The 27,081-nt window shown below is 39.1% G+C and overlaps 1 protein-coding gene across 6 annotated transcripts in view; it reads left to right on the plus strand.

Annotated features, from left to right (window-relative positions):
* pde1cb (phosphodiesterase 1C, calmodulin-dependent b) overlaps positions 1 to 25,328 on the plus strand; it is a 118,153-nt gene extending 92,825 nt beyond the window's left edge. For 3 of the 6 annotated variants that reach the window (XM_086096278.1, XM_086096269.1, XM_086096317.1), the window contains 10 exons: positions 1,999 to 2,139; positions 4,162 to 4,262; positions 5,444 to 5,572; positions 6,784 to 6,885; positions 9,757 to 9,877; positions 11,310 to 11,391; positions 14,455 to 14,566; positions 17,201 to 17,376; positions 19,606 to 19,821; positions 21,154 to 25,328. In XM_086096278.1, the coding sequence (XP_085952404.1) occupies positions 1,999 to 2,139; positions 4,162 to 4,262; positions 5,444 to 5,572; positions 6,784 to 6,885; positions 9,757 to 9,877; positions 11,310 to 11,391; positions 14,455 to 14,566; positions 17,201 to 17,376; positions 19,606 to 19,821; positions 21,154 to 21,323 (1,350 nt within the window). In that variant the 3' untranslated portion in view covers positions 21,324 to 25,328. The remainder of the gene's footprint in view (positions 1 to 1,998; positions 2,140 to 4,161; positions 4,263 to 5,443; positions 5,573 to 6,783; positions 6,886 to 9,756; positions 9,878 to 11,309; positions 11,392 to 14,454; positions 14,567 to 17,200; positions 17,377 to 19,605; positions 19,822 to 21,153) is intronic. The other 3 variants (XM_086096287.1, XM_086096298.1, XM_086096307.1) reach the window with 3 other exon arrangements.
* The last annotated feature ends 1,753 nt before the right edge of the window (positions 25,329 to 27,081 follow it).

Here is a 27,081-nt window from a genome sequence, read left to right on the forward strand (position 1 = left end):
TCCCTGAGGGAGTCATCCCAAGGTGATCAATAAAGTCAAGTGTAAAAGTTTTGTACAAAATATTAGAAGAAATTTAGAAAATATTACATTAAAAAAGTATTAAATTTAAATATAAATTTAAAAAGTACTGGAAATAAATATTCAGCCTGAAAATTTTATTTTTTATTAATTGCTCACCATATGCAGCCTTTAAAAAAAGATGATTTTGAATGTGTAACTAAATATAAATAATAATTATAATATAATATAATAATAATAAAATATAAAAATATAAGTATAGCCAAAACTAATAACAAAATATTAGGCAAAAAGAACGGTAAAAATAAACCAAAAATTATAAATGAAAACATAGGCCAACAGAAAAAAAAATGTTAGGAAATGTGGGGAGATAAAAAACAACAATTAAAAATACTATTTAAAAAAAAATTATGAGACAAATAATGCAAAATAAAAAAATATTTGGCCTGATTGCGGCCATTGGCAATCACACACTTAATTCATTTTCCACGAGTTGCCCACCAAATATAATGTCATCAGGTGTTAGTAAACAGATGGCATTTCTTCAAGTAAAAAACAAAAGATCAAAAACAAGATCTCTCTCTCTCTCTCTCTCTCTCTCTCTCTCTCTCTCTCTCTCTCTCTCTCTCTCGCTCTCGCTCTCTCTCTCTCTCTCTCTCTCTCTCTCTCTCTCTGTAGAGTGCAGAACTGACTGTATTATGTGGGGTCTTGGACACACTACTTTAGATCTGTGAAGCTAATTTTTTACTCTGCCTAATAGCTGAAAGACACTGCAATTCAAATAGTGACAGTACGTGAGTGTAAATGATTGAGGCAATGAAGCTTGCATGAATATGTAATCACAGTCCGAATGATGCACAATCCTTTTTACGGCACCGGTGTTGGTTGCTGTGGGGCAACAGTCTATTACATGATTTATGTACCAGCCATATAAATCAGGAAATTCATTTTTCTGTGTCACCTAGTAACAACATAACATTCGGTCGGCCTCTCATGAGTAGACGTGAAAAAGAAAAAAAACCACAATGCATTTAGGATGTCTGCCATTTTGGTTGGAAGCGGCTATTTTTAGGGCCATTTTGGCCATTTCCAGGCATTCGACAAAGTCAAATCGCAACTAAGGTTTCCTCAGATTTCCATCACATTTTCTATTTCAAACCAAGAGTGCTCTTAAATGGTGAGGAAGACTTTTGGGGTATTCTGGTGAAATTGTGAAAATGTATGGCTTGTTGGGGTCCTAAACGCAACCATCCGATCCTCACTCGAAGGTTAGAAAACAATCAGCCCCCAACACCAGTTTCACCAGACATGTTGATTATGTCAGGATACAGAAAAAGTCTACCAATCCATGCCCGAAATTGAACAGGAAAAAGATTTGAAGAGGCCATTTAGGGTCAATTCCAGTGCTCAAAACAAAAGAAGCAAGTATCCTTGATGGATGGACGATGCTAATTTGCAAAACATCTAATATGGACAACACATGGCATCTAAGTTTAATGATCATTTTGAAGAAATTGGTGGACGTCTATCATAGCAGAACAACTGAAAAAGTCTCAAGGAGCCATGCATGAGATTGAATAAGAAGGTGGCCATTTTGGTTTTGAGCCATTCTTGGCAGATTCCACAGGAAGCCCCAATTAGTATCATCTATCCTAGACAGTTGGGTGACGCTAAATAGTGAAACTTTTTTTGCCTATGCCATCTAATGTAAGTCGAGCATGGCATCAAATCAATGCACCAGGATTCGCCATGAAAAAGGCTATGATGAAAATTTGCCCCCAACACCAGTTTCACTCATCCATCCAATTTTCGGTGGACATAACAAGCACAAAAGTCTCAAGAACCCATGTACAACAATGAACGAAAAGGCAACCATTTTCATTAATAACAACCATTTTTAGCGAATACCTTTATCGTTTTGAGCTCTCGCTCATTGCTGCTCACAGCTTTTCAATGAACTTTGTTGTCTTTGTTCTCCAGATACCGATTTCTGCAGTTGTGTCATTTGTTGAGGCCTTGGAAGTGGGATACAGCAAGCATAAAAACCCTTACCACAACTTGATGCATGCTGCTGATGTTACACAGACTGTTCATTATTTATTACTCAAGACCGGCATGGTGGTGAGTATGTCTAATGGGCAATTTCCTCTCGCGAATAAAAAAATCTGCAAATGATTTACCCTTCTCCTAAGAGGGGTTTCTTATTTCCAATAAATGCCACAAAATGTCATCAAAGCACTTAAAACAGAAAAAATCTTAAAATAACCAATACTGGTACTGTGCTTGGATTTTTTTTTTTTTTTTTTGTAGTCTGTAACAACACAGACAATGAATAATCCATAACTCATCAACAGACCATTAAAGCATGTAATGCTGGGCGATAAAATGATTTTTCATTGAAAACTTAGTATTAAAGCGAATTCTAGTAAGTAAGTATAGGTTCCAAAATGTATAAGCAAAGGTTCTCAAAAAATATTCGACGAATGTCAATATGTGGGGCTCTAGTGTAAAGCATTAAATCATGGTCCCTTTACTTTTTCAAATAACACCACCGCAGTATGAAGAAATGTTATTTACTTTTTCCTCCATGTAAGAAAAACAGCACTATCCTCTTCTCATGCCCGAATTCCATCCAGCCACCCCTCGTTTCCACAGTGTTTTTCTTTAATCACCCTAATAAGATGGCCATGACAGCCGACGACATGCTGCCTTTTCTGCGGGCCGTGCCTCGCACAGGAAACCACATTACTGCTGTGACCACGGGGCTCCTGGGAGAGCCGCACAAGAGCATTTGTCATTCCGCACGCCATCCAGACTCCATTAAATCAACAATCAACAGGTCATTCATAAAGCAGGCCCACGAGCAAATACACCAAATATTGGCCAGCTTGCTCCCTCTTGTTCGTAATGCCTTTCCCATCCCCCACTCTTGATTAGTCAACAATATTGAGCTGAATTCCCTCTGCATACATGAGTGCACTTCAACAAAATGCCCACTCACAGGTGTGTGCGTGTACTTGTGTGTGGAACACAAACATCCACATGAAATCTTAATAAAAGCTCACACATGCACGCTCACACATCATGGTGCAGTCATAATATAATGGCAAGGTAAGATGAAGTAGATGAAGTGTATTCATAAGGGATTTGGTGTGCTGCTGTGAGTAAAAGAACAAAATAATCTTTTACACTAAGTTCCAAATCGCAAATATACGGGGGTCCACTGCATAGGTACGGTTAAAAAACAGTGCAGTTAAAAAGAAGTACTTAAATGGGGCCAGTCATTAACTAAATGTAAAAATGACACTTTTAGTAGGGGTGTGCCAAAAAAATAATTCTTATAAGAATCACGATTCTCATTTAGTACGATTCAGAATACTTTTTAAATGTCCCAAAATCGATTTTATTTAAATTATTTTATACTGTCTTCCCTGTGTTTGTGTGTGCCTTTATTGGGAGCGCTGTTCATGTTGTACCCGATTTTGCCACTTAGGGGCAGAGTGGTTCCACACGGTCTGATACACTGTTAAGTTGTAGCCACATTAGAGAGTAGAAGGAAAAAGTCACGATTAAGTTATTCCAATAAAAGTTGGTTTTTTTGCAGTGTGGAGACGTTCTTTTGAGTGATAAAAGTGCCGCGAGTAGCGCACTAATTAGCATTAGCGAGTCAGACTGGAGTAAATCATTACGATTCCTTGAACATCTATAAATTGAAGCAAAAATCATTGTCAATCAAATCATTTTGAATCAAAAATCGTTCTTAATCAAAAATCGATTCTGAATCGAATTATACACCCAAAAATCTGAATCGAATTGAATCGTGAGACATTCAAAGATTCCCACCCCTAACTTTTAGTATTGAACTTGTCTCCTGTAAACTTTCCATTTTGCTCTTCTGCCCCCCCCCCCATCACCCATTTGTTTCCAACCCATTATGTATTTCCTCCTACACATCTTCATAATGCAACCTTCCTTGCTTTTCCATTCACTGCCTTCCCATTTCTCATCACTTAATTCCTGTCTATTATTCCCTCCTCTGTGCATTCTTTCTCATTCATGGCTGCCCTTTCCATTGTACCCCCCCCCCCCCACCCCACACCACCTCCCCTCCTTCCCTCCTTCTTGTCTTCATTTTCCCCCCAGCATTGGTTAACTGAGCTGGAGATCTTTGCCATGATCTTTGCCGCGGCCGTGCACGACTACGAGCACACGGGGACTACAAACAACTTCCACATTCAGACGAGGTAATGGATCATAAAATCAAAAGCGCTCAGCTCTTGACTCCGAGATCGATGCCCTAATTTACGAAGGCGACAGGGGCCTTTACACATGCGGGTGCTGGTGCAGCAATAACATAAGAGGAAGGACAAGAGACCAAATGAGCTCCACAGCCTGTAAAAAACCTACTTATTTCACTGTATAAGGGAAGGGCATTCAAAGAAATGCAATTGCTACTTTAACTTTTTTTTTGGGGGGGGGGGGTGATTAATGATAACCCTCACCTCCTTCATCAAAGAAATAAGCAGAATGACTTAAAATTAGCGTCAAAGACAGGAAGGTTATAGTAATGCAGAATTGTAGTATGAAGAATGGATGAGTTCAAACTACTCTCAAGCTTGACGCATAGATGTGTCTTATAAACTATGCAATCGTTTTGTTCTGAGTATGATTAATGATAACCACTACTTTGTATAACAGAGTCACATTAATTCAAAAGTAAGACTCAAAGTTAGGAAAGTTGCACTTATGCAATGTCGTACCATTAAGTGATGCTCAAGTAAAAAGTGCTCATCCTGCCAGTTATTCTTGCACTATAGAAATAAATACATTGAGTCAAAATAGGTTACACTTGCAGAAGTGTCACAGAGTGGTGGCACACTTGATTTGCTAAATGTAAAACACATAAACCAACATAATTCTCACCATCGATGCAGTCGTTCCACCCGCCAGTTAGTCATACATTAAGCAGCAAAAGTATTTAACTAATCAACACAAATCATCATCATGAAGTACAGATTCGTCATCAGTTCATGATACAACTGTGCTTAACTGTAAATTCATGCACGATAACCAACCTGCTGCGCAATAGAAATTAAGCAATAAACTCAAGAAAAGCCACAAAGTCAGCGACAGTAATACCGCGGCTAATCCTGAAGTCATTTCCATTAAGGCAGCAAAAGCCTGAATTGAAGTCCATTATATTTTCACACAATTTAACTTCATTCATTTGAACATTAGACTAATCTAATTTCACGTGGGTGATAAAATTCCCTAACAAGCAAAAATGGAAAAATCCTGAGATGAGTTTCAAATATCATCAAAGCCATCTCTCCAATTATACTGATTAAAAGGAGAAGCGGTGACATAAGTCGGTGGCCGACGGTCATAAACGCCGTAATGGACTATTTGCTTGGCCTCCTCCCAGGTCCGACACGGCTATCCTGTACAACGACCGCTCGGTGCTGGAGAGCCACCACGTGAGCGCGGCATACCGCCTGCTGCAGGACGACGACGAGATGAACATCCTGTACAACCTCTCTAAGGATGACTGGAGGTCAGGGCAAAGGAGAGGGAGGGAAATCCAACTTAAAAGTTTTTTTAGTGATGAGCAGGTATTTTTTTGGCTTCGTGTTTCGAGTAAGCGTTGGACACGTCACCACTCGAGTGAAGTGGGGGTGGGGGGGCACCTTCAGCTGAACGAGACAGTCGCGAGCTGCTAGACTAAACTGCAGTGTTTTGACATCACTCACAAGGTCACACCCCTTAAAAGGGAAGTCACCACCCCCCCCCCCCCAAAAATTTTTTGGGGGGGGTACAATAATATGTTCTATGCAGCCCCACTACTCTAAATATGGTGTTTTGGTTAATATTGCATTAGTGGAATATGAGTTAAGCAGCAAAATCCAGCCGTTTTTATCCATCTCAGGAGGCGGCCATTTTGCCATTTGCTGTCACATGAAGATGACATCAACGTTGCTCAGGGCCCAGGCAACAACCAATCAGAGCTCACCTGTTTTTTGAAGCTGCGCGGTGATTGGTTGTTACCTGAAAAGGATAAAAACAGCTGGATTTTGCTTCATAACTCATATTCCAAAAACGTAATATTAATTAGAATGTCATGTTTAGACCAGTGAGGTAACGTATATTATTGACTTCCACTTTGAAGGCACTCAAGACTACAGTTGTTGCTGAGTCTGTTTGTTGCAACCTACTAATTAAACATCATAAAGCTAGTTTATTTCTTTGTATTTGTATACAGCATAGTGTTACATTTCTTGATTCATATTATTTGGTCTGGCAGTGGAGTGGAATAATGAAATAATTATACATCAATTACGTTATAACTTCACTGGGTAAAAAAAAAAAAAAAGGTTACAAAAGTCATTAAACTCTCAATTCAAGTTACTGCTGCGCCAAAAATACTATGACAAAGTGATACAAAAGTTCAGGCCCGTGACCTCGATGTACACCTTACACATTCATCGTGAACTCACTTTTTGTTCTGTGGGAAATGACAAGTGCTTTCAAGGTCCAACAGTTCTGTACTCAGTGAAACTGTGATAATATATTAAAGTAGACAGCAGCAATCCAATTTTCATAGCATAAGCCCGAACCTGTCAAAGAAAGACATTTATAAATAGCTCTCAAAGTCTATACTGGCTGTCCGCTTTTTGCTCCAGCAAGCTTTTAATTCTTTTTGATATTTATTTATTTTTCCGCATTGAGGTGTGTGACACTTCATTTTGTCCTGTCTTTTTCTCGCAGAGAGCTGCGCGCTCTGGTGGTGGAGATGGTGCTGGCCACTGACATGTCCTGCCACTTCCAGCAGGTGAAGGCCATGAAGAACTTCCTGCAACAGCCCGAGGGGTCAGTTGACGTTTGTGGAAATCCATGCTATATCGCAGAGATCTGTAGTTTTGCTGATTGTTTTTTTATGGGATTTTGCAATATACGGTGTTGGTATATTGATAATTATGCCTAGAGAGTGCCAACATTTTATCGTGTCATAATAGTTTGGAACGCAAAACATTGTAGGTATAGCTAGCAAAAGGTATATGCTCAAATTCATGTAGTATGAGCCACAGGCTGAATGATGTGCATCGCCATATTTATTAGATGGTTGACTTTCCCTGAAAGAGAAAGCGCAATATAAATGCAATGTATTATTTATTATTATTATAAGTGTCTCTGTTATTGGACCTACACACCAACACAACACCAAGCGAGGAAGTAACTAGCGGAGGAAGACCTCTCGTTGGGTAGTGGAAAGCCTGGCGACGTGGGACATATTCCAGTCACTGGAAGATTTCAACAGATATATTTTGTTAGAGAACGTACAGTAGAGAAGTACTTGTTGTTGTTTTTTTTACCATTTTGATGCCTTTATAAACTTGAAATTTGGCAATTTTTATTACTTATTTGGCAAGGTTGTTTTACAATTTGACATTTCTTAGCACTTTATAGGGACTTTAAATACAATACTGTAATATATTATTGATAACTATTCTTATCTCATGGCTGGAGTCAAGTTGAGTAATCATTTGAGCTGATGAGACATCCCTGCTTGTGTAGCAGGTGGATGATAAGAAAAGGTCAAGGGGTGTGGAGGCGTAGGGGGAACCTGTTGACCTTCGAGGTCTCATTTTCAAAAGTACCGATAGCAGATTGGAGATGGCTTCATATCAGCTTGTGTGTGTGTGCGTGCGTGCGTGCGTGCGTGTGTGTGTGTGCGTGTGTGTGTGTGCGCGTGTGTGTGTGCGTGTGTGTGCGTGCGTGTGCGTGCGTGCGTGCGTGCGTGTGTGTGTGTGTGTGTGTGTGTGTGTGTGTGTGTGTGTGTGTGTGTGTGTGTGTGTGTGTGTGTGTGTGTGTGTGTGTGTGTGTGTGTGTGTGTGTGTTTGTGCGCGTGCGTGTGTGCGAGAGCCACACAAGAGCGCAAAGAGTGCTGACTGGAGGGTCTCCTTCCATCACATCCACAAGAGAGATTGCACTGGCTGTGTAATGCTGAATGGACTGTAATGTGATTCAAGGCCGGCTGCCGCAAGCCTGATGCAAATGGGATGAGGAGGGGAAATGCGAGACGGTCTTTCTTCACCCCCCGCGTTTAACCTTGCGTGTGTGTTTTTTGTTCATCTCCTTTCCATGTTTGTGTCCATGTGAATCCGTTTGTCAAGCGTGACAGGGTTTTAATGTTATCAGGCACCAGTAATGCCCGATAATGTGAAATGATCTTCACAGCGTATTCCAGTGAAACAGACAATTAGTCTCAAGCAGGTAATCGTGTTAAATGGGAAATACATTTGGATTTGAGGCTTTGCTGTCGTCGTTTTGTGGTTAAGAAAGAAATGTCAAATCCCAGGTCAAGGCAATATTTTGGTCTCTTTAACAACTGGAGGGTGCAGGTGGTGTGTTTTCCGCCTTTTACCCAACTGTGTCTCCAATTTCCCAGAGTCTTACCTTGTGTTTCCGCACCTGTCTCTCATTGCTTTTGTTCATCCAGCATTTATCCTCTCTGGAAAATGACTAATATAAATGCGTCCTACTGAATGACTTAAAGCAATAGTAGTTCAAGTACTATTCTTTATTTATGAATTTCTTTATGACTATCATATTGCACTGCCTCCCGGCGGCCACATTAGGAGCAGCACAATGAATTGGATTGTAGCATAGAATCATGATGCACAAACTGATTAAGTGTATATTCTTTTTAATCATGTACTTTTTACTTTCTGGTTTTATGAAATAAAGTATTACAGAGTGCTATTATCCTTATTTTAAAAAAGAACCTCAAACAAAAATGGGGGGACAATTCCATCCATCTCAAATGGGAAAGATGATTTGAGATACAAATGTTTTGTGTTACCAGTGTAGTCACGGAACAAATTTAACTCATATCACAAGGCGCGGCTCTAAACACAGCTGCTTTTGATTTTAGGAAAGTGCAAAATTAGTCGTTGGTCTTCATTTTAGGAAATGAGGAATGCAAGTGTGACAGTAGATGTTTGAACAGTGTTAATGGTTGTGCTTTTAAAACACCAATAGTATAATATTCTTGCTTTGGATCTATGTGAAGAGCCCAGGAGTTTAAATGTGCTGCATTTGTATTATGCTAGTTATTTATTTATTTATTTATTTTTTGGTGCTGTACTGAAATCCACATTGGCATGAAGCTGTTTCTTGAGCCATGACGTATGTTAGCCAGTAGCCAGAAGCCGAGGTCCACGGTGTTTGCTTACATAATTAGACATGAGGCATTTAATGTTCCACGTGGGAGCTCCATATGCCTCAAATATGAATCTGTACCATTACAGCACTATTGTATGCTCTAAGCAAGAATAAGTGGCTGTGTTATTTTACCTATTTAATGTGCATCCATTTCAGTGTGCATCATTTGGAGGCCCATTGTAAAAACCACAACAGTGCAACTAAACAGTGTTAAGTGACCCACAGCAAACCTGTTGCCATCCTATGAGCAATTAGCATTTACGTTACACAACTCTCTTGCTCTCTCATATTGTTTCTCCTGTTCCCGCTCCAGCATATAGTGTTCCATTTTCATCTTGTAAAGGCCATTATCTGTCAAATCTCCAATTGGCTGTCTCGTCTCTTGAGGTTTCTGCTGTGTGTACTTTATCTTGATTTTTTTTTTCCTCACTATTAATACCTAATCCACTTGCTTATACATGCATGTTGATGCTTTTGTTGGTGTATTAATGTCACACTCACATTTATTGTCTATAGCATTGACAAGCCCAAAGCCCTGTCCTTACTGCTGCACACTGCTGACATCAGCCACCCAGCCAAAAGTTGGGACCTTCACCACCGTTGGACCACCTCTCTGCTGGAGGAGTTCTTCAGACAGGTGAGCGTCAGCAGAACAGATGCACATTTTTTGCACAGGGTAGGTGCAGCCCATTCTTTCGGGGTAAGGGTTGCAAGAAAAATGCCAAACAAGCAAAACACAGCCACATTTAGTCCTTTGTTGCTTGCTGAGCTGGCGTCAACGATGGTTCAAACCTGAGATGAAAGGCACGAAAAGGTCACGTCACGATGTTGTCAAAAGAAATGTCAGTTACCATACAGATTCCACAAAGACAACCAAAGCAATCGTGTTCAAATTATTAGAAAATACAAATTATTGGAAAATAATATAATGCAAAAAAATGTTGCTTAAAAATACATAAATATTTTTTGGGGGGGGGGGGGTAAATATTACGCTAGAAATACACAAATAGAAAATGAAGAAATGTTATAAGAAAAAAAAAATAGAACGTTTGGAAGAAAAGATCTTGGTATTCAAACTAAACAAAAACAAGTCTATGCATATTTTCTTTTGACAATCAATGAATTTTACGGATATGAGTCTTAATATTGGAAATTATCGTTCATACTGTAATAATTGGTTCTAAAATATATATATAATGACATTCTACAGTAATATTTTAAAATCTTTTTTTAATGCCAAAATGTTAGGATCATAATGTGTCCCTAATAAACATGTTTTCTGAAGAAAACTAATGCAACTGCATATTAGTGTCTTAAGAGTTATTTTTTTGTTTTTAAATTATCATTTGTATTATTTATTTTACAAATAGTTTGTCACTCAAGCTGCCTTTAACATTAATGTCACTGGAGAGAGCCTCATTATGTTTTTGCAATGCCCCTGATGGATCTGTGAGCTGAAGTGCCAGAACCAAGCAGCCATTTTGCTTTCACACAATAGCGCAGTGTACAATAAATGTTGTTAATTTGTGAACGTATCGAGACTATTGCATGTCTTTAGACATCTAAAAACAGGAGTGTAATGGACTTAATGAGTATCGGAAGGGCAACACATGGCAATAGTGCAACTTACATGGTTTCTATGTCATCAACATTCTGCATGTTTGCCTTTACTGTTATGCATGAAGTGTATTGCAACGGGCCATTTGTTCTGTCAATAAGGATAAGGCAGAAAGATCATAGTTGTAGAGGTCAAATGAACAGTGCGCCTTCAGCACTAAAAACCTTAACAGAGATCAGTCACGCATTTATCAAACGCTGTTGTTGCCAGTATGGCTCCTTTTGTTATTGCGTTGGTTATCACAAGGCTCTTTTGCCTCAAGGGACGCGCTTTGTCAATAAACAGCTTCTGCGCACACCGCCAACTCCCACCTCTATATCGTGTGTGTTCAAAAAGGGAAAAAGAAACGAGTTTGTTCCCCAAAGGCAGTCGGCGGGCCGAGCAGGTCAGCAAGCCTGTTGAGCGATGCAGCGAGCGCGTGGTTTTCACGAGTGACTCTTGTGCTTCCCAGGGGGACAAAGAAGCGGAGCTCGGCCTTTCCTTCTCACCGCTCTGTGACCGAAAGTCAACAATGGTGGCGCAGTCTCAGATAGGTGAGTGAGAATAGCACCGACGGCGTAACATAGCGGCACTATGGGAAGTTGACCTAGCAACAGCTCGTCGCTTTTGTTGTTCAAGCAAGGATGGGGATAAAGAATCTAAAAGTGGCTGTATTGACACCAGACTGCAATTAATCTCCAGGTGTGTCATCCACTTTAACAAATGAATGCCCTACCTCTAATAAATTCCCCTCGTGGATACGAAAACAACAGGTGATTCCATTATAAATATCATACTATAATCAGGGATGAAAGTGGTTATTTCTTGCCGGAACTCCCTGTGTGGGTGGGGGGTTCAGTTTAATTGCTCCTCAAACCACCATCATGCAGAAATAAAATCCTTCTGGTACAGTTACACGGTACACACAATAAAACACAACAGGTCTTACACATGCATTAGGCTACTGTAACATGATTGTAACAAGGCATACATGAGAAACTGATTTTATTTTTTCAATGATGTGCAAAATAACCGTTAATAGAAAACACCAGTAACCCCAACCTCCATCTCCTAATAATATTTTCCCCTATTTCCTCACATCTAAATGCAAAACCTCAATTAGAATTACTTTAGAATGTAAATGAAGAACATAAGAGGCACATTAAAATGGAAGATAATGTAAACATGGACTTTAAAAAAAATAATAATGAGGATTTAAATAAGTAACATAATTTAACAAAAATAAGTCCAAATGACACTTACATTGTGCACATGTAAATTAAATTTATTTTGAAGATAAAGAAAACATTGACTTGTTTTAAATTATAAGGAAATAAATAAGTAGCAAATAGTAGTAAATTAACATAAATAAGTCCAAATGTGCACATTAACATGGAAGATCTTCTGAACTTCCCCATCAAAGCAAAATAAAATGAAATTAAAATAAATAAAAAACACACATTCATTCATCTCCTTTTTGTGTATGGGGTCAAAGAATCTTTTTTTTTTTTTTTTTTTTTTTATATATAAATAATAAAAAAAAAAGGGGTCAAAGAATCTGGTAAATTTTCTGTTGCATTTTCTTTTTCTATCGCATCAGTTCAACAAGTTGTTAATTTTCCAGAAACAAAACACATTGTGCATTCGAACTAATCAGAGCTCAGCAAGTATCCATGCTGATCACGTGTCAGTCTGTTATCCAATTGAGTGTGGTGGTTCGCTGTGCATTCACTCATACGCACATCGGCGTAACTCGTCATACATGGAGCCGGCGGACAGATATCCGTGGAATACGAATAAATAAATAAGAAATATCGGTAGAAACGCTGATTACGCTACACAAGGATATTGGACCGATTCAGAAGCACTTTATTAGACTTGTTATTGTTCACACTTGTATGTAAATCTGACGTTAGTAGATGTCGATGTGGCAGCCTGGCAGGTTATTTAACAGTTGGGGGGGGGGGGGGGGTACAGTTGCGTTGCCGTCATATTTTCGGAACAGAAGCACCGTTCCGAATAGTTCCGGTCCAGTAACTTGTGAAATTTTGCGCATTTTTTTGTAAAATACAGTTTGACCCCAGTCTCCACAAATATATGCATTTGTATTAAATTTATTAGTGCTAAATTTTGATGTGGATGTTTCTGCTGCGTTGCGACTGGAATTCCCCCAGTACAGGCTATACAAACAAGTAAGGGGCAGTCATTAATCAATAAACTCATTTGTTCCCAAAAACTTCTAAATATGTTCTATTTTAAATGTTTTAAGTCTCCCAAAGACGTATTTATACTAGGGATGCACCGAAATGAAATGTTTTGGCTGAAACCGAAAATGAGAAATGCTTGGGCGAAAACCGAAACGGCGAAAAAAAATTATGCAAATTGTTTATTATCCTTGCATTTATTAGAATTAAATAAAATTATAATATTATTATAAAATATTTAGGCCTATTTAGCACGGGCATTTTAACAAAGCACAATATAAATTGAAATGCGTCCACACCACAGACATCAGAGACATGTTGGCAAATATTACATTAAACACCAAACGTGGGGTGAGCAACTGAGCATTTTCTGGCGGTGCAATTGCACTTTATAGTCAATGTACAGTAGTTCGAACCGGCGGTGTGGATGACGCATTTGTAGGCTAATTGGAGCGGGAGACGATGCGGCGCACTTAAAATCGGCACATTCACATATTCACCAACATTTAAAAATAAATACATTTATTCGCACCAGCCAATCAGCTTTGGGAACAGACTGCAAAGTCACACACGGCGTCCTGTACAGGTCTGTCACCACCCGGAGATAGTGGTAAGTGCACAATGAAGCTGCCGGTACTCACAAACGCCAGCAAGCGGCTAGGCGGACACTCACTCCCGTGTTTGGTGTTTAATTCAAACAGACACTTGCTTGCAGCGTTTTTTTTGTTTTATTTTTTTGCTTGCGTCACCACAACATCCTTTCAGCTTGAATTTTATTGCGGCCGAATGCCGAAAATGCAAATTTTTACCATTTTCGGCGGAAAATTTTCTGTGGCCGAATATTCGGTTCATCACTAATTTATACGTTTCTTATGTTTTTTATGCTAGAGCATACAGAAGGCTTTGATGCAACAATGGTAGTAATAGCAAAAACGGCCAGCAGTGGCAACAGAGTATAAGAGATCAACCATGCAGGGCCATGTTGCAAAAAGCTCTTTTCCCTTCTGTATATTCACAGATTTGTGAATAATGATGAAACGTAGCTATATTCCAATGCTAATTGCTGCAAAATGGAAACAGATTATAGGAATATTATTTTTTTCCTGATGAAAGAAGAGATTCTAATGTTTCTTTTGGTAGGTTCCATGTTTTTATAGCAATAGAACACAATATTCTGTGGGCTTTGCAAAATCAGTCAAAATCCAGTAAAACAGCCGGGAGTGAAGCGGGTTGCTTCTGTGAAAATGGCTGGGAGTGAATGAGTTAATCAATTTTTTTTAAATTAACGGCGTTAAAGGAACTCAAAATTAACGCACTAATTTTGACACCTCTAGTACAAATACAAAGCATCTAATATTCTGAAGCGAGCATGTAAAACCTGCTCACTGCGAACCTGTAAATGTGTTTGCACAGGTTTCATCGACTTCATCGTGGTGCCCACCTTCACCGTAATGAGCGACATGATGGAGCGCATCGTCACGCCGCTCATCGACGAGGCTTCGCACTCGGGTTTCCGCCGCTCCAGGTGGGCTCTGTGCCAAAAGCGGGTAACCAGTTTATGGGGTCTTCATGCAAGAGCAGTAAATCCAATAACAAAGAAAAATGTACACGTTGCACCATAGGCACGTCCGTTTCTGTTGCATGTCATTGTCCTCACTTTTCATTCAGCACAACACTACTCATTGAAAAATATTCATTAATGTCACTTTTGAAGGATTGGAATCACCATGGATGGCTGCATAGCTTCATCCAGAGCCTTCTGTTAATTTTGAATTTTTTTTAGGATCACATCGCTTTATCCAGGACCTGAATTCATCTGGGTTGGATTAGATTTACGGGAGATTCCAAACTACTATGTGGATTGCCATATAGTAGGGTCCAGTCAAGTCATCTTTATTTATATAGCGCTTTCAAACAGCTTTTGCTGTCACAAAGCGCTGTACAGCTCAATCCAGACCTTGCAATAGACGTTATTTTTGTTTCTATTCATGAGAGATGCAATCTCATTTTACATTATCTGGGATAGATTTGATTTTAGATTAACTGAAATACTATATTGAATGGGTGCATAGCTTTGTCAAAATATTGTAATTCATCTGGGTTGGATTCAATACTTGAGGCATTCAAATGACTGTATGGATGGCCTCATGGCCTGCATTAAATTAGATTTGTGGCCATTTTTGAGGGATTGAAATAACGATGGGCAGCCACATAGCTTCAACTAGAACCTTTCATTTTTGACAATTTTTTTCAAAGGGAATTTTAGCCTCTGCCAAAGCCTCCATCTCTAAGGGTTAGATGTTATTTTTTAAGGAATTCAAAGACTTTGTGGATAGTTGCATAGCTTAATCAAGAGCCTTCATTAGATTTGATTGGTTGGCCATTTCTTAGGGAATGAAATTACCATGCGGCTAGCCCTTTCAACCAAAGCAATAATACATTTTTGAGAGTGTTAATGATTATACAGTCAACACAGGGCTTAAAGTACTCCAGCACTTAGCCGGATTTCCGGCGTAAGAGCCACTAGCGCAATGACAAATCCAGCAAAGTAAGCAAATAAATGTGGGGAATATTTGACACGGCTGGCAAAACACCGCCAATGCGAGGGAAGGCCAACTTCAAAATAAACCTTCCCATACCAAGTAATATGTGGAGCGCAATGCCAATGGACGCATTTATTTTGAAGTTTTTCCCGGGAGCGTTTTGCCAGTCGCGGCGCAACGTATGACTTGACTCGTCCTGCAGAACGTGTGTCTGCCGTTCTTATTGCCGGCGTAAACAATTGCGATCAAAGTCAATAAAACAACTTTGTACAGAAATCACTTTTGATCGCCAATTAAGGGCATTAAAAAAGACTTAATTACACTGACATTGTATTGCACGGTGCCTGTTGCCAGTGTTTAGGGCGTCTACAGTGTTAGCGTGCTAACGGTGCTAGTGGCCGCAGCTAAAGTCATCGGACTACTTTTTAAAGGCATTCTAATCGACGTAACGATTGCACACTTTGTTGCTGACAGCCGGACACAGTTGCCGTTCCTAGAGATCAGTTTAATAAACTGAGCTCACTCAATTGTGCAGTTGACGGTCAACAAAAACACAACCGTGGTTCTGACGTCACTTTATCTCACAGACCAACTACTCAACTCGGAATTTCATTTCATACAAAGTGCTGTACATGGAGTAAAAATCAGTCATTGAATAAAGACGGGTAAAACATAAACAACACCAAATAAAATAATAATTATCTTAAGTGGGTAAATGAATAAGTCAATAAAAAAACACAAGTAGGTAAGTAAATAAAATAAATTAATTCAGGCTCAGGATTATAATTTTTTTGCTTTAAACCCTGGACAACAGCATTTATCCAGCTTTATCCAGAGCCTACATTTACCTTGGTTAAGATTGATTGGTTTCAAGAACTGGAACCACATGAATACACTGGCCACTCCCCCACCCCCAGAAAAATCTATATTAACGACTAACAACTATCTAGAGAGTGTTAATGAAAAAGTTTGTCTATGTAAAGTGCGTATTAAGCCTCCCTTCAGCCTTTACATCAATATCAGCCTGCTTATCAGTGCGCTAACTGAGCATAAATCTCACACAACCGTTGGGATTTCTGCTCACCTGATGGGCTGAAGCGCGTCAGACCTCTTTATCTTCCCTCTCGCCGCGTATTGACGCTTTCGGTTATCTGTAACCGTCTGGTCGTATTCGCTCGCCTCTCATCGCTCAGACCGACGCGTCGAGTCCAAAATGAATCATCTCAACACACGGTGGATGGGTTGCTTTGCCTCACGCCTCTTCACACGTTCCCCTTCCCCGAAGGATGAATGCCGATGACTTCAGTGACGTCCTGTCTTCTCTAATCCCATCACAGAGCTGTCACATGATGGGACGCTTTACTCATCTATTCTATTGATGTTGGGGGGGGGGGGGGGTATGAAGATGACGATACTGATTTCCTCTAATCGCAAGTTAAAAGGAAATGATCCAAGTTGGACACTGTTACTTCTCACACCCACAAATTTACTTAGTGAAGCACCATGTGGCTCTATGCCCAACTTTCAATGTCACAAAATTGGAATTGGCCTAACACGGTAAAAATGTGCAATAGTTGTCAGTGCTGTGAACTCTTCTCCTTTATCTTTGCACGCAGTCTGAACAGTATTAGCTCGGAGGAGGCCAAGAGGCACAGCGTGAAGAGCATAGCCTCCGACAGCTGCTCGTCGGGCCAGAGCCCCCTGCTGGCCGTGGACATGAAGAACTTTAAGGCGCTGTGGAACGAGGAGGTCTACCAGAACAGGGAGCGCTGGAAAGCGCAGGCAACCAAAGGTGCAACACTGTCTTCTTTGGAAGAAAAAAAATACATCTGCAAATGCTTTATGATCGGCGGGGAACTTTTTCAAAATCCAAGTTGCTTTTTTTTTTTTTTTGTGAGCAGACTTGACATTATGGTGGCAGTGAACTCATTTCCACTCACTTCACAATAGCAGCTGTTTGGCAAATAGTGAACAGCACTTCAAAAAGGATTCAAGTTTTTTTTAATGCAACTTAAAGTTTATTGCCACGCTAAACATGATACACACAATAGCTACATTTGAGGCGGCATGGCTCAGTGGTAGAGTGGTCGTCTCCCATCCGTTTGTGGGACCCAAAGGCGGGCACACCAAAAAGAACACACAATGGCCTTTCAGTTGATGCTGTGTAATAAAAAATATTTTTTGTTGTGTTTAATTATGTCATTACGGTCTGTTTTTAATACAGTACCTACATTTATAGAGTGCTATTTTTACTCATTAAAATCTACATAATTTGATGATTTGAGATTCAGCTCACATCTCAAGGCGCCACTGTACAAAACTTTCAGTCCACCTTGAAGGACTTGAAAACTCTACGTTACTTGCATGTTTCGTATTTGCATGCGTAGCATCTGTGCTCACCCACACGTTCCACACACTCGTTTTTCGACTTGGCACAGCTCCAAGGTTGGCATGAATACAAATCCTAAGCCTTATTTCAAATAACTTCTGTTTACTTCCCGCTCATTAAAAAGCAACCTGACATTTATTGGTTTTGCATCTGGGACCGACTGAGCTCTGGACATTTGCTCTTATTCGATCATTTGGATTAGCAGCAAATTTAACACCCACCTCTTGCATTTGTCTGACTTTTGCCTTGGCATTCAGACATTAGTCATTAAGAAATAACGGAATTATACTATATATGATTTTATTATGTATTTGTGAGAATGTTTTTTTTAATGCATTGTTAAATTCACTAGTTGATATAAAGTAATAATGATTGAATTGAAATGTCCACTTTTCTGTTTTGATTGTTTAATTGCTGTCATCTATTCCCTTTTTTTTGTCATATTATATAATGGCTTACTTTGTTTAATATTTTTCAAAACAAAAATTCCATTCAGAATCGTTCAAAAATGTTGACAGTTTTTAAAATCTACAGTTTTTTAAATATATTTTAGGCACAATCATTTATGTTATTATAGATTAATTTATCCAGAAATAATAATTCAATACAGTACATTATAATCCATGAAAACGTGTCCAGATACCTACCAAAATGTTGCCAGTTCGTCCTTGGCTATGTTTTTAATGAAGGTAAGTAATTGTCTTGTCGTAAGTGTCTTATATAGTGGGCCTTGTTTTTCAATTGTTTTCATTTCTTTTTATTAATTTAATATTCTATAATGGATCACCTACTCACCTTGGTCAACTTCTTTCTCTAAAAAAAAAAATTATATTCAATTTTTTCCAATTTTTCCCAGTGTTATTTTTTTTAATGTCCATAATACGTCTTTTGCAGTACTTTATATCAGTGTTTCTCAAACTTTTGACACCAACTATGTACAACCTTGAAAAATACTTAGCTATCCAACTACTGTACCGCCAACATTAAGATCGAGTAACTTAAGATTTCATGAAAAATAATGCAGTGTTTTTTTTCCTAAAAAGTATACCTGTATTATTGTAAGCCACTGTAAGAGTATGCACAGTTTGAACATTAACAATGCGCTTCATTATCAGAAAATAAATAAAACGGCTCGTAAATGATGATTCAATGTAAATGTTAAAAATTAATTAAATGCAAATCAAAGATACTGCACTAAAAAAAATTATCTGTTTGTTATATGTTATATACGTGAAAAGTAAAAAATGTACTGTATTGGATTAAAAGAAAATCTACTTTATTGTACTATGTTTGAGTTTTATGTTTTAAGTGTTGTGCATTTCATTTGTATTCAATTAAGTGATTTTTTCGCATATTCCGGCTTAACGCTGATGGTACGCTTGGAGAATCACCGCTTTATATTATCCATCGACCATTATCTGAACTGCTTATCCTCATGACATCTTTATTTATAAGGCATTAAAATGTGATCAATAATACATGTAAGAAATTGAGTCATTTTCTGATCATTTGGATAATGTGTATACTTTATACCAGCAGCAAACAAACAAACATCCACAAAACGGCCGATGACGGAGGTAACCAACACATTCTCTAACCTGCCGCCGTGTCATGTCCCATGTGTAACCTCAGAGGCGGAGGAGCGAGCCAAAAGGGAGGCAGAGGAGCGACCCCAGCGGGAAGACGCCATGGAGCCTCAGGAGAACCGCGCCGACTCGGAGGAGGAGCCTAAAGACAGCCAACAGGAAGCCGGAGACCAGGAGGCGGACTCAAAGCCTGATGCTGGTGACGCGGCACCACCACCGCTGCCTGGGGACGCCGCACAAAAGAGTCCCTCGCTGCAGAACGGTACTCATGTCTGTCTTTAGACTGGGTGAAGCAGCATGTGGTTCATTAGCCAAGGCAGTCACAAGCGAATATTTTTAGAATTGGTTGTTCTTTTTGAGAGGTTGAAATCAGAAGATTTGGACAATTTTAAGTTAAACAATGGCTCTAAACCAGGGCTCCAGACTGCCCCGAAATCTGACATTTTCTACCTAAAATTTGACATAGCGCAACTAATTTTCATCTACTCTTGCCAGTGAAACCAGTAAGTTAACTTTTTTTTTTTGGGCTATCATACTTCTACTACTACTGAATAGCCTCTTTGTTAGTACTATAGTGAAAATTAGTGGGATCTATAGTGTGTGCCTCTAAAATCTTATACTTGGGGCCGTAAAATTTCAAGTTTGCACTCCTAGTAAAAAAACAAAGTTAGTCTGGAGCCCTGTAAATGATTACTCAATTACAGTATTCAAATAGTTGTCAATTAATTTGATAATTGAATCATTTTGGCACCTCTACCGTGCTTTTGTTTCCCACTAAATATAAAACACAGAGAATTAACACCGTGTATTTAAAACAACAAAAGTTACCTTAAAATGGCCTGCTAGCATATGATGAAAAAACATCATTGACATGCTAACAGTTAGCATCGACTGTTGTGCTTTTATAACCCTTTAAGTAATGGATATTTGAACACAAATGGTGGAGCAACACATGCAAACAGATAACTACTGACAGGTATATATTGTTTATGCTCACTAAAATGACAACATCTTACTGAATCTCTTACACTATTAGTAGAAGAAGTACTATTAAATTATCCTATGCAAACTGTTTAATTATTTACATTCTACAGCATTTATGTTCTTACTGTGTTTTCATACAGTAAAATATAGTGGACCACCACTTGCTTGTGGTTCAGCACTTGTAGATTCTCCTAGTCGCAATATAAAAAATATATATATATTTTAATATCCCCCCCATTTTTCATGGAAAACGTTTTTCACCCGCTTATTCAGGATTTTTTTTCTTCAATGCATTTATTTAATCCGTTTTCACTATTTGCATGTATCATTGAGTGCTTTCTATTTTTCCTAATTAAAATTACTTAATAATTAATTGGGGGGGGGGTGCTTGAATGGATTAATGGCATTTCCATTCATTTCAATATGGAAAGATCATTTGACATACAAGTGTTTTGAGTTATGAGCATGGTCACCAAACATAGTAGACTTCTATTCCAAGGCACCACTGTGATCTAAATGTCTCTGCCAGCCTATTTGCAGTATCTATTCATCTTGAGTCTTAATCCAAATAGTCCGATATTTAGTATCATGGGTCTTTTGGATGTCTTAGGAGAGTTGTGTGAAAGCGCAGACTCTCCAGGAAGTGAAGAGGCCAAAAACACAGTGACTGATGGTGAGTGGACGCCAACAACCCAAACCCAACATTTTAGGTACGGTAGAACCTCCACACCCGTAAAGTGCTACAATGTGGTTTTGCACATAAATTCTTCTCGTCTCTGAAGTCGTTGACATTCTCTGTCTGAGTCTTCCACGTCCCTCAACAGTGCCTGCCTTTTGAAGTCACACGCATTCACTCACATACAGGCACAGATACTACATGAGGATGGGGACACCAAGTGGACAAAAACAATACATACACCTCACATGATGGATCTTGAATGCCCCCAGCCCCAACGCTAAGCGAAGAATAACTGTATTTCACACCCAAACACAGAACAGATTGTGTTGAATTTGTTTTTGGTGTATTTCAAACATTTAACTTACTCGTTGAGCATCATCATTTATAGACGTCTCCTCTTATTTCCCATTTTGTTTTAGACACAGCCGACTTGGCTATGGAATGAGAACCGGCCTGGAAGTACCGGAATAGGAGGGGGAAGCTAATCAGTTGGACTTTGTCGCCCTCTGCAGGAACACACGAAAATGACTGACACCACCTCTCCTTTGTGACTTTTTGTTTTTGAGTGGATATATTGCTCCACTCTCCTGGTTTTTTTTTCTCCTTTTTGGTTGGATAGCTTGATAGCTTGACAGCTTTTCATTTGTCGTTCTCTATAGTTTCAAACTCTGTGAAATGTACATTTAAACTGTAAAGATGGGGAAATGTTCATGTTCTTTTTTGTGTGTGCGCGCCCTGTATATTTTTTTACCCTTAATTTTGCTTAATTTTGTTTTTCATTCAAATGGTTCCTATCGTTAACACAACCCGTCACATAAAACACTTTTTTAAAACAACATAATACAGGGTTGTTGTTGTTTTTCCATTTTCATGTTTGTTCTTCTCGATGCCTTTTCATGTTTTTGTGCCGTCGCAAAGCGTCTTTTAACTGTCCTGCTTTTTCACCCCGCTGTGCGACTATAAAATGTAAATGTTGCTGATTGTGCATATGTAAAATAACCAAGCTCCGCTTTAGCTGTTATTGTAAATGTGTACTTGCTGTTAAGGGCGAGACAAATGGGCAGTATTTGCGTTCCCTTCTTAACATAATTGTGCACTTGTGTAATATGATTTTAGGAATAAATCCGCAGTGCCAAGATGCTGGCATGGGATGTGCTTTTTTTTTAGAAAAATAGATTTAAAAAGGGAGAATTTAAATGGAAGATTTCTAGGGATGACAGAAAACCTTGTGGATTATTTTTAATGCTTTTTTAAATATCTACATATATACAGTATATATATATATATATATATATATATATATATATATATATATACTTATATATATAATAGGGCGGCGACGCCACGTGCTGTGAAAAGTTACTTTTCTTTTGATCTACCTGTGTGCCTCTTACTGTACATGTAACTGCACCGTAGGAAGCAGCTGTTATTGTTCCTGCAACCTGTTGATGTTTTATGTGATCTTTTTGTGCCGTAACACTTTTTTTCATTGGACTTTTATTTTGTCTTATTATTCAGTGGCACAAACCATTTTTATTTTGTTTTGCTCTTGTACATTTTTTTTAATTTATTAACATTTTTAAGTTTTTTCCTATTTAAAAAAAAAAATTTTTTGTCTGTTTTGCTTATTTCAAACCACATTCGGTTTTAATTTAGTCCACTTTAGTGGGTCATTTTCCCATTTTATGTCTGTCTTGTTGTTCATTTGAAAAAAATAATGTATTCAATTAGTTTAGATGGTTTTTTTACTAACAAAATCTCATTTGCCCATGTTTTTTTATCTCCCCCCCCCCTTCCTAAGTAGTTTTGTTTAGTCTACTTAATAGTGGATTACTTTTTTCCCATCTTGTCTCATTTGTTCCCCACATCTTGTTCAATATTGTATATTGTACATTGCATTCTCCAGTTTTTTTTTTTTTGTTTTTTTTTGTACTTATTTACCCCACACTTTTTCATTCTCTTACGATATTTTGGGGGGGGGGGTTCTTTTATCACGTTTGTATGACCTGTTTGTAAACTTCCTCGTGCTGTAACAATGTGTTTTTTGTTCTTTCTTTTTGTTTTTAGAACTGTAACTAGCGTGAGTGTGTTATATAATTTCCTCCACGTGTTTAGAACCAACACTTGCTTGTGACATGGTCAAGTAGCCTGTTTCTGCTTATACATGCTCTTGCTGTACGGCATATTTAGCAGGTGTTGTCTGCATCATAGCCAGATTTCTTCTCCACGTGGCGTTTTTGTAACCATTTGTCATCGTTTCTCCCCTCCTCACTCCCCCTCCATCTTAGACAAACGATCTCGAACGTCTCGGGGTCAAGTGGATGTAAAAAGTGTGCGAGGTTAAAAAAAAATATGCCGGAAAATACTTAACGTGTATTTCTGATCTCCTCACTGTGACCTGCTCTGACATGACTGCGCATGAATGTGTGTGCGTGCATGAATGCTTGTGTGAGTGCGTGTACGTTCATAGAGATGTGGTGGACTGCTTAACATTTCAGATATTAGACATGACATTTTGTGCCTTTCAGTTTTTTACTTTCTAGGCATTTTGACTGTTAAATACAGGGTCTTTTACATGATTGTCATCTGTGTCGCTTCGAAGAGCAACACAAAATCCAACATAGTCACGCTTTGCGATACGAGTGCCCCAACTTACGAGTTTTTCAATGCAGGCCGTCACTTGGATGATTTTTTTGCTTTTACTTGCGAGCAGGGTTGGGAGGGTTACTTTTAACATGTATTCCGTTACCTGCTAAAAAAATTATTTGGTAACGTAATCCAAGTACCATAATATTAAAGTAATGTAACTTGATTACATTGGATTACTTTTGGATTACTCCAATGCCGAGTATGCTCATGAAGACAAAATATAAATAAATATCACCACAACATATATATTCTATACAATATGCCCCTGCTATTTGCGGGGGGTGATAGGGACCCGAGCAGCCTACAGATAGCAAAAATCCTTGTGTAATTAAAAAGCATGTAGGCGATTGATTGATTGATTGATTGAAGGCCATATGCTGTTTTCGAACTGTCACTGAAATCAACCAAACCTCACAGTTTAGATAGATTGATAGTCATCCAATGAGGATGACAATGTGTGACATCAACTGCAAAATGAACTTTTATCCCAGTCACAAGTTTAGCCGTGTTTATGTTGTGTATGATGTTTAAATAGTGAATTGGTGGGAGGAAGATTTGTTTGGAAGGTGTAACTTGCATTGTGGTTGAAGGCTAGCGGGCTAGCTAGCAAGAAGCTACAGCGCGTAGCATGCCGCTGGACTCTCAGCTCAAACTTTCGCTCCTTCAACAAGCCGTTAGTTCCAAACAGTGAATACCGGTCGCCATTGCCTCCTCCCGTCCGTGAAGCTTTTTCAAACTGCCCGCGTGTGGAGGACACAACTAGTCAGTTTGTTTTCTCCCCACCTCCCCGACATGTAGCAGCGGTACCACTTGCGCGGGCATGCACGCGCGCTCTCTTGCTCTGTCTCTCTCTCTCTCTCACCCTCGCTCTGTTTCGCACTCTCATCATAGAAATTGTAGTAATCCCTCAAAGTAATCCCCATTTTAATAAATGTACCTATAGTCTGATGACATGTTTTTTCATGTAACTGTAACAGAATACAGTAAAAAAAAAAAAATGGTATTCTGATTACGTAACGGCGGTACATGTATTCCGTTACTCTCCAAGCCTGCTTGCGAGTGAGATACGAGTGTTATGGTAGCAGTTAACTGTTAAATTTCACATAAAACAAAAATAATTGCACCACTAAAGTTTTGCTTTCGGAAAGTCTCCTTAGCTTAATGCTAACATACATACATGTCAATGACGAGGAAAAAAATCAGATACTGTTTAACCATTTTTTGTTGGTTACTGACAAATGAGTGAGGTAATTTTAACGACGATGTTTGATTAATGTTGATTGATTTCCAAATCACAAGATGAATGCCAAACAGTCCACCAAATCTCTTCATGGAATGACAGAGTGAGAATGTGTGCATGCAGGTGTGTGTGCGCCACTGTTTCATCGCGGCCGCGCACGTGCCACCATGCTATGTGACTGCACAGCTGTATCAATAAAGTGGACTCAAAGGGCTCAGATCCTGTCAGCATGTCTTTTTTTTTTTGCAACATTGTTGTCTCACTCACATGGACATGAGTGTTAAGTTTGAGCTGTGATTGTGGACCCAAATGTGAAGAAGCAGGGTGAGGAGGCAGAGAAGTCCAAATGGGATTTGAATTAACAAAAAAACAAAAGCAAACTCCAAAAAGCAAGCCATGCGAGACGTGGTGCGGGGATGACAAGGCAAAAAACAGCAACATGACGGGGGAAACAACAATGGATCGACGCAGAGACGGGAGATGAGACTATATACACAGACACTAATGACAAAATGAGACACACCTGAGCAAGACAAGAGTGGCTGAGGGCCCTGATTGGTTGATGCAAGGAAGGGCAGGATTACACTTAACAGGACTAAGGGACACACACAAGGACAAACCGAACACAACAGATCATGACAGAAACATAACAAAATCAAAACTAAACCCAAATTAAACCTTAACCATGACCGAAAACGTAAAAAAAAAAAAAAAAACTACTGGCACGTCCTTGTGAAAATCGATAGAATAATTATTTTAAATCACACCACAGGAACAGGGGTCCGAAACTGTCGTGGTTGAGGCGATGTGACGGGGGCTGCCGAGGAACAGGCGAGGGGATTAGAGGCTGCCGTGGAGCCGGGACGCGGATTTGGGGCTGCAGCGGACGAGAATCCGTGGCTTGGGGCTGCAGTAACACAGGCGACACGGCCGGGGGCTGCAGCTTGGTTCGTGACTGAGACAGTTGCATGGGAACGGGGTGGTGGGGAGCGACATAACGTGGAAACAGGTTCTAAATGATGTGACGAAGGGGGAGATGAAAACAAAAAAACATAAAAGATTTCACTCACACTCAAACCAAAATCGGGGCACTCGCTCACTTCACACTCGTACTCTGGATTGGAATCTAAATCACACTCGGGGTCAACAAAAACATGAGGTGGCAAAATTGTGTCATACGGAAGTGCACCGGGGGAACTGCTGTGTGAAAAAAAACTAGTGTCCAAATCAAAACCGTCTAATTAAGTGTAAATTGCTGTGAGATCAAAATCTGAATCATCAAGAAAAAAACTGAGATGAAAAACGAGGTGGTGAACTCTGTAAACACGCTAAAACAGATGAGGGGGACACGGACGAAACGTACCAGGCAAAAAAGCAGAACCTACGCAGAGGGAACGGGGTTAGTCAGCAGGCTGATTGTGCTTGGGAAGCCGGTTGGCGGCAGGAGCTTCTCGCTGGGTCCGGGCGTGGTCGATCCATTCTTTTAAGTTACATATAATAATATATAATAATAATAATAACAATGAATCCCACTTGAATTCAAGGCACGACACGCCCCACAGAAATATGCATGATTTCTGCAGTCAGGCACGAAACTAAGTGGAGTGGAAATTGGCTTTCAAGCTTCAAACTACATAAAAGCAAAATGTTTACAGAAATATTGTAGGGGAGGGCCAACTCGTGCCTTTTCACCCCAGGCCCAAAAAATCTTGACAACTGAGGTGAAGAGTTATTGTTATATCGCAACAGTTCACTAATAAATTGTTGCCTGTCTTTGCACGTGTTCAGTACTTAGTTTCAAACAGATTTCAAGTTAGGAGCAAAGTTAAACTGTTTTTTATTTATTTATTTTTATTAATTAGTTTTTTAGGAAAATTAAAATATGTTTACATTATTGTCTATTTTTTTTAAAGCCGTCTTTTTTTTGTCACTTGTTTTGTTTTTTTGTCATTTTTATTTTATTATTCCCT

The sequence above is a fragment of the Leptonotus elevatus genome, chromosome 1, assembly GCF_054856555.1.
Source record: "Leptonotus elevatus isolate MCC_2025b chromosome 1, RoL_Lele_1.0, whole genome shotgun sequence".
In the NCBI taxonomy this organism is placed as follows: domain Eukaryota; kingdom Metazoa; phylum Chordata; class Actinopteri; order Syngnathiformes; family Syngnathidae; genus Leptonotus; species Leptonotus elevatus.